The sequence below is a fragment of the Calidris pugnax genome, unplaced genomic scaffold, assembly GCF_001431845.1.
Source record: "Calidris pugnax isolate Ruff unplaced genomic scaffold, ASM143184v1 scaffold89, whole genome shotgun sequence".
Classification (NCBI taxonomy): Eukaryota; Metazoa; Chordata; class Aves; order Charadriiformes; family Scolopacidae; genus Calidris; species Calidris pugnax.
Genome location: NW_015090865.1, coordinates 7,108,025 through 7,121,396, shown reverse-complemented (window position 1 = coordinate 7,121,396; position 13,372 = coordinate 7,108,025). Strand labels below are relative to the sequence as shown.

General features: G+C 47.2%; 1 protein-coding gene across 1 annotated transcript in view; it reads left to right on the top strand.

Annotated features, from left to right (window-relative positions):
- The first annotated feature begins 4,782 nt into the window (after window positions 1-4,782).
- The window catches only part of TCERG1L (transcription elongation regulator 1 like), a 67,901-nt gene continuing 59,311 nt past the window's right edge, over window positions 4,783-13,372 (top strand). The window contains exon 1 of the mRNA XM_014945220.1: window positions 4,783-4,803. Within this exon, the coding sequence (XP_014800706.1) occupies window positions 4,783-4,803 (21 nt within the window). The remainder of the gene's footprint in view (window positions 4,804-13,372) is intronic.

Genomic DNA, 13,372 nt, shown 5'->3' with positions numbered 1-13,372 from the left:
ATGACAGGGCCCTGATATGAGGGATCCGGAGATTAATCAGGCACATCACCTTTTTTTTTTTTTTTTTCCCCCTGTAGGAAACAACCAATTTCTTTAAAATTAATGGCTTGGAAAACTAAAAAAACCCCACATCTTGACAGATTTGCTTGGCCTCGGGGAAACCCTGCTCGGTTCCCTCCCGGGGACTGGCACTTGCCAACACCGGCTTTGGAAAGTCTTGGGAAGTCCCAGGTCTCCCCCATGATGTCCCCTTGCAGCTCCAATCGCTGCTACAGAGCAGGGAGTGAAGAGAGAGTATTTTATATTTTTTTTAAGCGTGCTATTATTGGTATTCAACAAACAATAATAATGTAATCAGAGTGATCAAATCTTCAAGTACTGTCAAGTCAAATTATTTCTGGAAGATGAAAGCATGAAATGTTCTGTGCTTCTGGCAGGTTTTTTGCTACAGAAACTGAACAAAGTGGAGAGTTTGATAACGCATTGATGTTACTGGTTTTAAGCAGAGCTGTGTGAAACGCTGCATTTCCCTGCCATGGGATCGGTGGGGATTTTGTTGCTGTTTGGTGTGTGTGTGTGGGTTTTTGCTCCTGGTTCTCATTATTTCTCCTCATGCTCAGCTCTTGCATAAAGCCCTGTGTCTCCCAGCAATGCAGCATCTCACCCCATCTCCTGGTCCTGCCCGGGGACCCAGGCTTTATGATGGACCAGGGAGCTGAAAAAACTGCCCTTCACCATTAAAATCTCAGCGGGGATTCGAGGAACCAAATACAGCTGTGGTTAAATGTTTGGGTGTCTGCAAAACTCTCCAAGAATGAAAATGGGCCAGTTAAAAGACTTTGATCATTTATTTGTCCAAAATGATAAATGCAAGACTTTCTGTCTTTTTTTCTAAGGCATATAATGTGAAATAAGGGGAACTGAAAAGAAAATAAGGCCTTGGGGGTGCAGTGTGAGCTGTGGTCCGGGCTGGGCTACTGGGGTTCAAGATGAGAGGAGAGTCTGAAACACCCATGGGATCACAGAGAGGGACAGCTTGCCTCCCCCTACCAAAGGAAAAATAATTGGCAGACTCAAAGTAAAATAAGAAAGCAACATAAGAGAGAAACAGCAAAATTCAGAGGGATTGCAGAGGAGTGTAAAAATAGCACTGACATTTGGAGAAATATTTAAGAGATACGGGTAACTGAGATGTTTGTTTGAAGTGCTGAAGAAATATCTACCCCTCAGTTCTGACTGCTCAGATAGGCAGGGACTGGTCCCACACCGAAGTGGCATCACTTGGTGATGTGGGACAGACACGGCTGTGCTGTGTCCCCCATGGATGGAGAGAGGTGCCACCGCTTGTCCCTGCACTGGGGACCCCCAGGAGGCTGCCTGCTGCCCTGGGCAGTGGGGCCAGTGGCCAGTGGGCAATCTCTGGTCCAGCCCCTGGCAGGGAGGGCTCTGGCTCCCTGGTGATGCTGACTCACGTTGGGTGCAGCTTGAAGGGTGATGCTCGTGGCTAAGGGGGGAGGAGTAATTCCAGTTATTTATTTTAATTTTTTAGTGAAAGACCTGCTTCATTTAGCCCCGAGAAAACCTCTACCTGTGGCAAGTGGCAGCCTCCACTGGAAAGGCTTCACTGGCAGCCTTCCACAATGGAAATATTATGCTTTCCCCACCTGCTGAGAAACTTCTGGAGTTCTGTAAATATGGAAGGATTTTTAATGGGAGAGCTTAGGAGAGGGCAGGCAACAAAGTTAATCATGTCATTATCTAAGTGAATAAATAACTCTTTAGGAATGGCATTGAATTCTCATTGTCTAACTGTATTACTAAAAAGGTTGGCTGTATTCCTTAGAAATATTTGTACTTGGGATTTTTTTCTTTAGGAAGTTACTGGGGAATTCAGTTCAGCTCTTTCCACCAAGTCCCCCTCTGTCCCATTGTGCTCTAACAGGGTTGTATAGTTTTCTCTGAAAGACCCCATGAAGAACTCAAAAAGGACTTAAAAAAACCCCAAAGCCCAACAACCAAACCCCAAAGAAACACATAAAAGACTGTGAAGGGCTCAGGAACCTTCCTCCCCACTTTTACTGGGGTCACAAGAAGAGACACAGAGAACTCAATTACCAAGAAGAAACACCGTGGAAGATGTAATTGCCATCTACCAGCAGGACCCTCTCGAATTGATTACTTTTTCCCTTCAGGAGCTTGCTTGTCAGTTGAGCTTTGCTTTCATTAAAGTACTTCTTTTTCTTTCAATTTTCATCAGCTCAAAAATATCCAAAAAAGAAATTTAGAGGTTTTTTCCCTCCCTAGTAGAATAGCACTACCAGCAGTTGCTTGGGCTATTTTTAAATTAAACAGTGTGGAGGAATTTTCTAATAAGAGAGGATTTCAGTCATTATTACTCTCCCTTAAAGCCCAAACCCCAAGCAGACCATTTTCCCCAACTCCAGCTCTCCTCATGTTAGAAGAAAGGCATAAGTCTGATGCTGGGCCAGGCACCGTGGTGGTTTTTTTGGGAGTTGTTTTGTAATGTAAGGTGTTTTACTCTTGTCTCAAATTGGCAATCCTCAAGGTGTCCGGAGAATTAAACTGCCTTACAAGCTTGATCGCAAGTATTTACTGAGCACTAATAGTGATTTATTTATTTATTTATTTTTAATGAGCAATACCAAGATGGCTAGATGTGTATTCCTTCCAAAAACTGGCATTAACTGATTTTTTTAAAGTTGCGTAGAAATTCTCCTCTCTGTCCCTGTCTCTCTTTCCGTCTTCCCATCTTCTTACAAAAATTTAAGTTCATATCCATTTGTACATTAAAAATAACCATTTATTTTCCTACAGGAGAAGAAAGTAATAATTTCAGATTCTGTCTCAGTGACTTTTTAGTATGTATTTTTATGTTTTTTAAGGGCTAATCTTATAAAAATAAGGTTAGGAAAGTGCTGTTATGGGTGGATGAAACAACAAGGAACGTTATTATTTGAATGAAAGGAAGTGATTTGAATGCAGTAATGACTGGTTTAATGATAATGATTAGACAGAAACACTTTGGACCAACATATATTTATTTATTTTTAGGTAAGGTGGATGCATATTTTTATTTTACAAGGTACATGTGGCGCAGCAGAAGTAAGTGTTCAGAAGCAAAGCAATAGACTTCTGTGATCCTGCTACCAAGGCTTCCGAAACAAAAGTACACGTGCTCCAAGGCTGGGAGAAAGGATGTCACAGCAGGTTTCTGGTTGTTTGCTCTTTCTTAAGGACTCTGATCAGGTTTATCAATGAGAGGGGGGGAAAAAAGTGTAGATGATTTTATGGCAGATGAAACAGGCAAGTACCTTGTCTAATTATATTAATAAACAACACTAAAGTATTCTCTTGTAACTATAACTAGTGCAAAATCATTGCTGGTGTAAGGGTTTGAGATGAGAACCTATGGTGTTATTTTTAGGGTGTTATTTTTAAGGTGTCCTTTTTTTTCCTGAACATATTAAAACAGATAAAGAAAAATGAATGGAGAGGAAGAGAAATCCAGCAGGTGGCTCTTGCAGGAGGTGCCACTGGTATTACGATAAGTACAGTGGGTGTTTATGGGCTCCAAGGGCGTACGAGAAGGATTCCAGTTCTTCTGGTGCCTGTCACCAGCCCAAAGCACCGTGTCGCTTGGTCATTTTTGTCTTGCGAGGTCAGGTTAAACAGTACATGATCTTTGTGCTCTCATATGGCTGAAATTCAGCCACCGTGAGCTCACCTTGTGAGCAGCAGAAGCTGTTTTGTTGAGAGATCTTCCTGACCTGGGGCTGGGTCTTGCTTAAGAGATGTCCCTGGGGATGACCTCAAACACGTTCGTGTTCAGACCCTCTTGCAATGCTCCACATCTCTGGAGCAATTTTGCTTCTCCCTGCTCCTGACAGCTGACTTCTGGCATCTGCAATGAACCCTGCTGCAAAGAAGCCAAGTGGAGAAGGTTCTTGATGTCAGCTCGTAGCCCGTAGGAAAACTCATTAAGAGATGAGCCGCTCCACAGACCGTTCTGAAAAAATAGAAGTTCTGGCACAAGGAAGATTATTATTCAACAAAATGATTTCTTCAAGCAGCAAACAAAACACAAATCGAGCCTGTGACGTGAATGACATATTGTGAAGAAGCATCAGTTGGGAATATCGACTTAAAAGAGCAAGTGCATCTGCCCTGGCCGCGGGAGCGTGGGTCTTTGTGGAGCCCTCCTTCCCCAGAGCACGGCGGGGATCAGAGGGAGTCTCTGGCTGTAATGAAGGGAAGAAGGCAAGAGAGAAAATCACACTCACTTCTGCCCTCCAGTATTTCCTTTTAACACCAGAGGTGTTGTCCTCTTCAGCTGAGCAAAACATAAATAAGTTATGATGCTGGTAATGCTCAACCCAAAAACAGAAATGTGCATCTTGGAGATCTCTGGAGAGAGGAGAGCATGCATTTACCGACTGTGGACAGAGATAAAATCAGTCCTTGAAGGTTGGTGGTTTTTTTTCGGTTGGGTTTTTGTGGTTTTTTTTATTGACCAAGGTGTCAGGAAAATAAAGAGGGAAAATGAATTCCAAAGGCTAGATGAAAAACAACAGCAAAAAAGCAACCCAAAAATGAATTTTAAGATTTTTGAAATCAGTGGAATCAGCCTAAATGTCTCAGAGGGGGGAAAACAAACCTGAAAACCAAAGTTAAAACCATCCTGAGCAAACCTCTGAGCCTGGGAAGGAGAGGGGAGGCTGCCTGGTGGGGGCCCAGAGGAATATCACAACGCTGGGGTACGGGATGGTCTTCTACAGCCTGATCGTGAGTGATGGGAATAACGTTTTGTATTTGCTGCTCAAGTCAGTATCGTGTACGGGGATGATGCACCACAAGAAACTGCAAGTAAAAGCGTACAAGTAATTAATTATTTTTTTGTGGTAATTTGCCTGTTAAAAAAACCTGGAGAACCAGTACAGAAGAAACAACAGAACCACTCCAACTCTTTCCATAGCCCTTCCCAGTCTTGCCCTTTGGACTTTCTCTCCTTAACGGTTTTGGAGATAAGTATGTGATCTGGTACGCTGTGTCCACCACTGAATCCAGAATAATAGTGATGTTATTTAAGAGCAATAATCTGGGAAGAGAAATAATTAGGTAACAAAAGTGTATTAAAGTTACTACAATGTGGATGAAGCTCATAAAAATGAAATTGCTCAGCTGATAAAGCGAAGTTTTAAACTTGGAATGAGCTTTGACATAACGGTGTTAATATGGGGAGGTAAAACACCTAATTAAGAAGCTAAAAGCATGTATTTGTACCTTGCAATAATGTGCACAAAGCAGAGGTAGAAATGATTTTCCACCTTCTGCAGAGACCAAAGTGCCCACGACTCACCCTCCCTCCCCTCATGATTTTTAAATAACCTGAGCTCAGCGTAACCAATCGTCTCCTGCCGCTGCCTCTGCAGCCAGCCCTTCTCAGCCATTTGTGAAAATAGCGTGTGGGCTGATGGTAATTAGGTGCCTCAGGAAAAGTCTGTCCTTGGCAGGAAACATTGCTGTCTCCTCCCCGACGGGTTTGGTGCCCGTTGTCTGCAGCAGTGGGGTGGTGGGTGGGCACAGCACCTCGCAAACCCTCCCACTCGGCACCCAAAACGTTCCTGTGGGGCATCGTGTCTGCAGCCAGAAGCCTCCTCCTTGTCTGGTGGAAGAGGTGACCACCCTTCCACGGACCAGCAGTCGCTGTGGGTGCTGGAAACAGCAGCTCTGAGACAGAAAATTGCGTTCCGTGGGCAGTTTTGAAGACTTTCTCCAAGACGGGCTGTGATGAATGACTGTTTCCAGCCCACTGCAAAGCTGGCCGCGCTTTTTGTTGTTCTCTGATGTTACCTGCATTTCAGAGCTGCTCCTGTTGTTCCTCTTACTGCTAAGGTCCACCACTGAGTTCAAATAAAGTAGGTCTCAGGAAGGACTTGTGACTATCAGATAAGCAGTGGGGCTGCTCTGCTGTCTGTCCTATCAGTTAATGCAGCCTTCTCCGGAAATCTGAGCTTCTCTAAACTGGAGATTAAGCAGTAACAAATATTTAGGGCTGTAAGAACTGACACAAAGACTCATCTTCTGCCCACTTCCACGCAAACCACAGTGTTAAAATGCTGAGTGGTCTACGGCAGTGAGAGGAGGACAATTTTTTATCCCTCCAGGATGAAATGCAACTTCTATTTGAGAGTAAATAAAAAGTTGCTGAGTACGTGACAGAGTGTTTTGCTGGACTGTGGTGTTTTCTGCCAGCCCCGTCAGCGCTGTGAAGCGTGTGGATTTGATTACTGCTCTTCACCTTTTATTAATAAACTAACTAACAGTGGGCACCAAAAAAAAATGTGAATCTTTATGCTATAAACCCTACTGTTTTTCCAGCCTTTCCACAAGGGAGTTCATCTGACTAACCATCAAGTATCTCTTTAGAGCAGTAGGTAGATGTGAGATGGCACCATCTGTTGTTTGTTGTTTTGGAATCCACAGCTTTTTGACTAGTGAGATGTTTTGAGCTTATCACATACGTATTTTGCTGAAATTCAGGAAACGGTTAATTTCTAAGCAAGATATTGAGAGTGAATTCATTGATCTGACTTCACTGAGAGCCTGGAATGTTCAAAATTTCTTCCTAGGTACCTGAGATACCCGAAATGTGTGTGAGACATGTGCTGATGCAGGGGGCCAGATCTCCAGGCTTTCAGTGATGGCTGAAGAATGTAAGTTGGGAAAGCATCCATATTCTGCAAAGTTAAAAATAAGAGACTCCTACTGATTCTCTTCTGGGGCGTACCAGCTGAGATCTCAATGTCTTCTCTTCTGGGGCTTACCTGCTGCAGTCCAACACCTTCGCTTCAAACATTCAATGCTAAGCACGTGCCTCAGTATTTTGGAGGACGAAGAAGGTACAAATCTGACTCTGAGAAGGCTGCTTTTCCACAACGTGTCTCTTCTGAGATCCACAGATTCCTTCCAGACAATCTGTAGACTCTGAGAGACAGGAGGGAGAGACTGGTCAGCAATGCAGACCAGGAGTATCTCCTGTGGAAAGCCTCTGGACCCGGTGGAAGCATCTATGGATTGCCTGGTCCCAAACTCGCGTGGAAACTTTTGGGAGTCTTTTAAAGGAAGGTCCCAATCTGTGAATGTTTTCACGAGTGCTCTGGGACAAAGCATGGCCAGAAATAGAGGTGTTTATCCTACAGGGTTTTTATCCTTCTGCCACTGTGGGGTAGAACTGGGAACGGCTACCAAAGAAGGTTGAAATTAGACCAAACAGAGATGTGCTCCATCTGACTAGTTAAAAAGCAAATCTTGCCTCAAATGACTGTGCTCTTCACTCTTCAATTCAAAAGGGAAATGTTTCCAGCTACTTAGTCTCTTGCGTGAGCATACAAAATATGCCATTTTTTATATTTCTCATGGTCTGAACGCCTTTCTGTTTCTTTTCTTAGCTGCCTGAATTGATCTTCCTATATGCAAAACCCTGCAGAGCTTTACTCTGGACTATGCATTAGTAGTTCTGTTTGAAAGAAAAAAGGCATGTTTGACTTCTGCATCCAGCATGATTAGAATAAATTAGGATTTCAGCAAAGGGGTTTAGCTGTCCCAGCAGTCCTGGCAGCATTAGGAGGACTTGGTTCATTCCCACCAGCAGAAGGTGTTGGTGTCTCCTGGGGATGGAGGAAGCTGCTCCAGCCGTTTCCCCACCCAGAGGTGAGTCTCCTTTCTGTGAGCTGTGACCAGCCCCACTCTCTGGCTGGTGGAGGGCTGTGCTGACCTGCGGGACAGTCCTGGGGATGATGGGACCATCTACAAAGCCTCAGCTACTCTATCAAGTCTCCAGGACATGGCCAAATCCTGCTGGTTGCTCATCCACCGCTTGTTCTCCCACTGGCTCATTTCAATATCTATAACCTCTTACTCTGGGGCTTCAACCCAAAGACATTCAGATACCTTGTTGTAGTTTCCTCAAGCGTCTCCCCTTCTTTAACCACTTTTCTCTGCTGTTTGATTTTTCATTCTCCTTGCCCATCTCCTGCTGCACTTCAGTCTGTCTGTGTCTCCTGGGTGCCCGGCAGTGTCTGACGTGGTTTGCCTTGGGTCACCTCCTGCCAGAGCTGGGGCAGCCCCCCTGGGAACTGGGTATCTCCAGGCAATTCTCATCCTCCCCAGAGGCTGAAAAAGGGCTCCAAGGAAGGCTGAAGTTACGTATCCTGCTTGTTTCCCTGCAGTGATTTTTATGGCGCTGGAGCTACTATTCATTTGGCTCCTATGTCTTTGATTTCTCTTAATGGGGTTGCCTGGTTTGGGCATCAGGGTTTAATCCCTCTGCCTGGGGGTAGAGGGGTTACTGCTTGGTAGCCACCCTTTCCAAAAAGGGGGGGTTTATCAGAGCTTCGGATGAGCAGCACAGGAGAAGAAAAATAGCATCTGGGATCCTGCTGGGTAGAATAAAAGCCGTAGGAACAATCAATCCTCATGCCACAGACTACAAACTGGTCGCTACTGGACTGGAGCTCATTTCCCTTCGTAGCACAGTATTGCACAATTAGGTGCATAGGAGGGTTTATTTGATACATTTCTGAAATATCTGCTATTTACCCGCTATTGGAAAGAAATGACTAATGCAGAGGAAAAGGGTTAACCCCAGGGACGGACCATTAGTGGATGTTGTTATGGGAGAGCTCAGCAGAATAACCAGCTGCCAGCTCCCTTCTCCGGCCGGGGGCTCGACAGCTCTGCTTGGGAGGGAGCGAGAGCAGCTGGGATGGGGTTCCCTGCTCCCTGCTGCCCTGACACGGCCAATTGGGCAGTTAGCACCTAAAAAAATAATAATAAAAATGTGCTTGTGTTCAGGCTTGCTTTCTTGTGCAGCAGCAGGTGCCGAAAGATGGCAGAGGAGATCCCCTTTTCTCCTCCAGCCCCTCCGCGCGGTGTGGAAGCAGCAGTTTAACCCGGCAGAGAGGGCTGCAAACCTCGCTCCCCGGGACCCAGGGCTTAGAGACATGGAAACAGGGAGGGATTTATTTATCAGGAGTTTGCTGAAGCATGTAATTCTGCAGAGATTGTGGTCAGTGCTATCATCTATGGGAGACTTCAGTCTGTTCAAATACACAGGGCTACAGCTGTGCCTGCGTACAGCGCGTCTTCTGGGTCATGGAACAGGTTACTCTTCTGGTCGTGTTTACCATAACAAATTACATTTGTCCCTACAGACGGCTCCTGTGCTACAGCAGGGAGTTACATCCCCTAGTCTGGAAAATAGTTTGGTGCATTGCCAACAGAAGATTTGGTTATGACCCAATATTGTCTCAAAACAAGGTAACATCAGCATGAAGACAAGTGGTTCATAGCGTTCTCTGTAAGGAAAGCCTGTAATTTAGATATTAACAAAAGGGATCCCTTTTTGACTGTTTAAACTCACTTTTCAGACTTAAAAATGAAGGTGGTGGCTTTAAACTTTTCATTCCAGTGCTCAATTGGTTTTTTGATTAGCCCTCCAATGCCACAGTGTACTTTAGGTAATGTGTGCACTAGATGTGAGAGTGATTAACTCTTCCAGCTGCCTCTTTTTTCCCCCCCCCAAAGCACTTCCAACTTAAAGTTGCAAGAATTGAAAAAAAGTTATGCCCGAAACACTTTTCTTTCCTATTAACTCTCTTTTGTCATGAAAAGTGAAAAATACGCACCCTCCCCCCCCTTTGCTGACAATGTGAGATTTTTCCAGTTGGGTTGTACCCCTGGGGCTGGTACGGGATGTGCTGTGGGATGAGCCCTCATCCCTTCCCCAACCCACGCTGGAGGAGACCACAGCCCTTCTGTGTCCCTTCCTCACTCTTAGAAAACCCTTCTAAGGTCCAACCTAGATTTTTCTGGCTACGATTTTGAACTGCTGCTTCTTGCTCTGTCCATGAGGAGCATGAAAAACAGATTAATCCCTTCTTCTTGCCAGCAGCCCTCCTGCATATTTATAGGTTATTACTATGTCTCTGCTCCCCCTGTCTCCTTTCTGTTCATTACCCCAGTGGACCACTGCATCTCCAGCCCATCACCAGCATCTCCAGCCCACCAGCAGCACTGTCATGTGTTTCACCCGTCACGGAGCACTGGGGAGAGACCCCTTGAGTCAGTCAATGCTGTGGCTGGAAGAGACTGTTGCTGAGATGACAAGGGGGTTACCGTGCCATCCTCTCAGTGATATCCACCATTTCAAGCACATCAGGTTTTAATGTGACCGTAGATGTCCCCTTTTATTCACAGGAGTGTGTAACAAGCTTGTCAGCAGAGGGAGAGCAGGATTGCTATGGGAATAAGCTCCACGAGGACCCGGGGAACTTCTCAGACCCGGGGAACTTCTCAGACCCAGGGAACTTCTCACTGGAATACAGAGACACCCCTTGCCCTTATGGAAACTGCTGTGAGGGCTGGGCAGGAGGCAGACGTGTTCAGGGCAGCCCCCGACCAGAATGAAGGGAGTTCTGGAGAGGGAGGCAGCAGCTGGTGGTGAGGAGCATTAGAGATGCCACTTCACTCTCCAGGGGAGGCCACCTCCTGCTCTGAAGATGACCATGATGCAGATCCTGAGTGAGTCCAGAATGTGAAAACTTTCTCTGACCCTTTTCCCTTCGCGAAGTGCAGCTCCAGAGGCAGCGGGGCCCAGACATCACCCATCGCCCCGCTGGGGTCTGCAGCATCACCCAGACCCTGCTGGTGGGGCTCCTGCCTGGCCATGGCCATCACCTGAATGCTCGATGCCACCTGGGCTTCATCTCCTCTCCAGCAGTGGCCTCGGCATCCCTGCCCCTCGCCGGGAAAAGCAGAGCTCCAGCAGCCAGCGTGGCCTGGCTCCGGTGGGGATGCTGTCCTCCCTCCCTGTCACCTTCGGTCCTGCTGTCACCTCTCACTGCCATCACCCCTCACTCCTGCCATTATCCCTGTCTCTGGCTGTCAGCCCTCACTCTGGTGTCACCCCGGGCTCCCATGGTCACCCCTCGTGTCACCCCCCAGCCCTGCTGTCACCCCTCATGTCCCCCCCAGCCCTGCTGTCACCCCTCTCTCCTGCTGTCACCCCTTGCCAGCGGGGCTGCAGCGTGGGAGCGCTGAGCTTGGACCAGGCTGAGCCTCTTGCCTTTGGGCTTGTCACCCCCTGCCCACACAGACGCCTCCCCAGCTCCAGGCAGGGAGGCAACAATAGTTTTACTACTATTTTTAAAATGTAGAAAAAAAGAAGCCTAAGCAAACAACCAGCTGATGGTTGTGAGTGCATCCTTCATCCTGCTGCAGCGCGTCTGGCCGATGAGGAACGCTCCTCTGACCCCAGTGAGATGGGACCTTTTGTCACCACGTTACATTTGTAGACTTTCCCATCTAATATTTGGGAAGTGGTAAGTAAGACTGCCCACTGGTAAGAAATTATAAAGATTTTGATCTATTAATTGGTGCTTTTGGTGGTCTAAATAACAGCACTGATTTGTGCTTTCAGTAGTCACACAGCTGGTGGGTCTGGGCTGGCCTTTGGCCATATCAGGGGGCTGATGTTAGTCGTGGTTCCAACACAGGGAATAAAGTCTGCTAAGAAATAATCTTTCTTCTAGTCAAGGACCACTGCATTTCACAGCAAACAACCTCTTTTTTTTTTGTTGTTTTTCTTGTTGCTGTCATTATGTTTCTGTTCCTCTGTTTACTTACAATTACCAGGAAGTGATTTTTTGAGTTAAACAAATAGCCCAGCACTGAAACATTTAGAAGTGAGCTTCTCTTTATCTGATTTCTGTCACTTTGTAGATTACTCAAACCTGTATTTCCCAGTATCCCTCCGAGGATAATTGCAAGCAGTGTATTTCCCTGATCTCGTGTTTATCCACAGGTCATAATAATTTGATTTCAAAACTTCTTGGGAATTACACCTTTACTAAGGTTATCCCCTGCCACGGGAGGTCCAGTTCCTCTGCACACCACGTGGTGTTACAGAGGCTGAGGAGAAAAGATTAATTTCTGAGGCTTTTGACTTTTTTCCGTGTAGTTTTAAGAAGTGACAGAGAGCTGGTGGCTTGGCAGGGAAATGTAAGCAATGATTTTAAACCGTAAAGTTGAAATGTTCGTTTGTTCTGTGAGCTCAAGCTCAGCCCATTTCTCTGTTGTTCATCTCTTTTGTTGCTGTGATGCCTCAGCAGCTGGGAGAGGGTTCTCAGCTCCTCTCTCCTCGGGCCATTGATGGATGGAGGAGGAGGGAAGAAGAATAAGCCCACAAGTTGCCAGCAAACAAGTTGCTCGCCCCGGGGGCTGCCTGACTTGGGCCAGAGGAGGAAGATGCTCTCGGGCTTTTGCAGAGGTTGGTGCGTGTTCTTCCTCAAATCACTAAATGGAGTGTGGTGACTCGCTCTTCACTGCTAGAGGTCAGCTGTGACCAAGTGTCAAAAGGCTTAATTTTTAACAAGGAGCTACCAGTGGCTTGTTCCACAGCGTGGCAGGAGCAGTGGGTGCGTGGTGGGGCTGGTGGTGGTGTCCTGGGCTCTTCCCACCTGCTCTGCAGCAGAACTCGCAGACATCCCAGTGCCACGCTGGGTACCTGCTTCCCAAAACGTCCTTCTGCAGCAGCAGCAGCAGAAATGGGCTTGTCTCCTTCTGGATGTGAGCAAATTCATGTTACTTCTACCAAAGATAGGACAAAGGCTTCATTTGAGGGGGTGTCCGTGGGCTTGTCACTGTTTGAAGAACCCACAACAATTTATTGTTATTCAGGCGAGTATTCTATCACCTGACGAGCCCTCCCCACGCAGGAAGGGGAATTTGGAAAAAATAAGGAAACGTGGGGGTTGAAAGATAAACAGATTTCATAGGGTAAGACTGAGACCTTGAGACCCGCATCCCAGAGCTGGCTCCAAAGTAAGTATTTTTACCAATTCGGACATTTAGAGTCTTCTAAAGGTGCAGTGTCCCCAGCAGCAGCAGAGCCCTCACTGCCCAGTACCGCTGGTGCCAGCACTGACCCCTGTGCCGCCCGCAGCAGGACCCGCACCAGGACCCGCACGCTGCGGTTCCCGGGGGCAGCTCCCTCCGGGCCGGGGCCGTGCCCAGCCCCCGCACCGCCCCGCATCGCCCCGCATCTCCCGCTCCTCGGGGGCCGCCCCCCACCTCGGTGTGAGCGGTGAGAGCTCCGGAGGCAGCGGCGATGTGTCCCCCCCCCTCCACCGGGCAGAGGGAGCTCTGCGCCGCCGGCCGCTGCTAAAAACCCGAAATATGCGATCTGATGCTAAAACCCCGTTTCTCCGCTCTCTGTGAGGACCTCAGCGCCGCTCCGGCTGGGGGGGGGTAACCCGGAGGCTGCCCAGCCCGGCTCCCCACTGCACCCCCC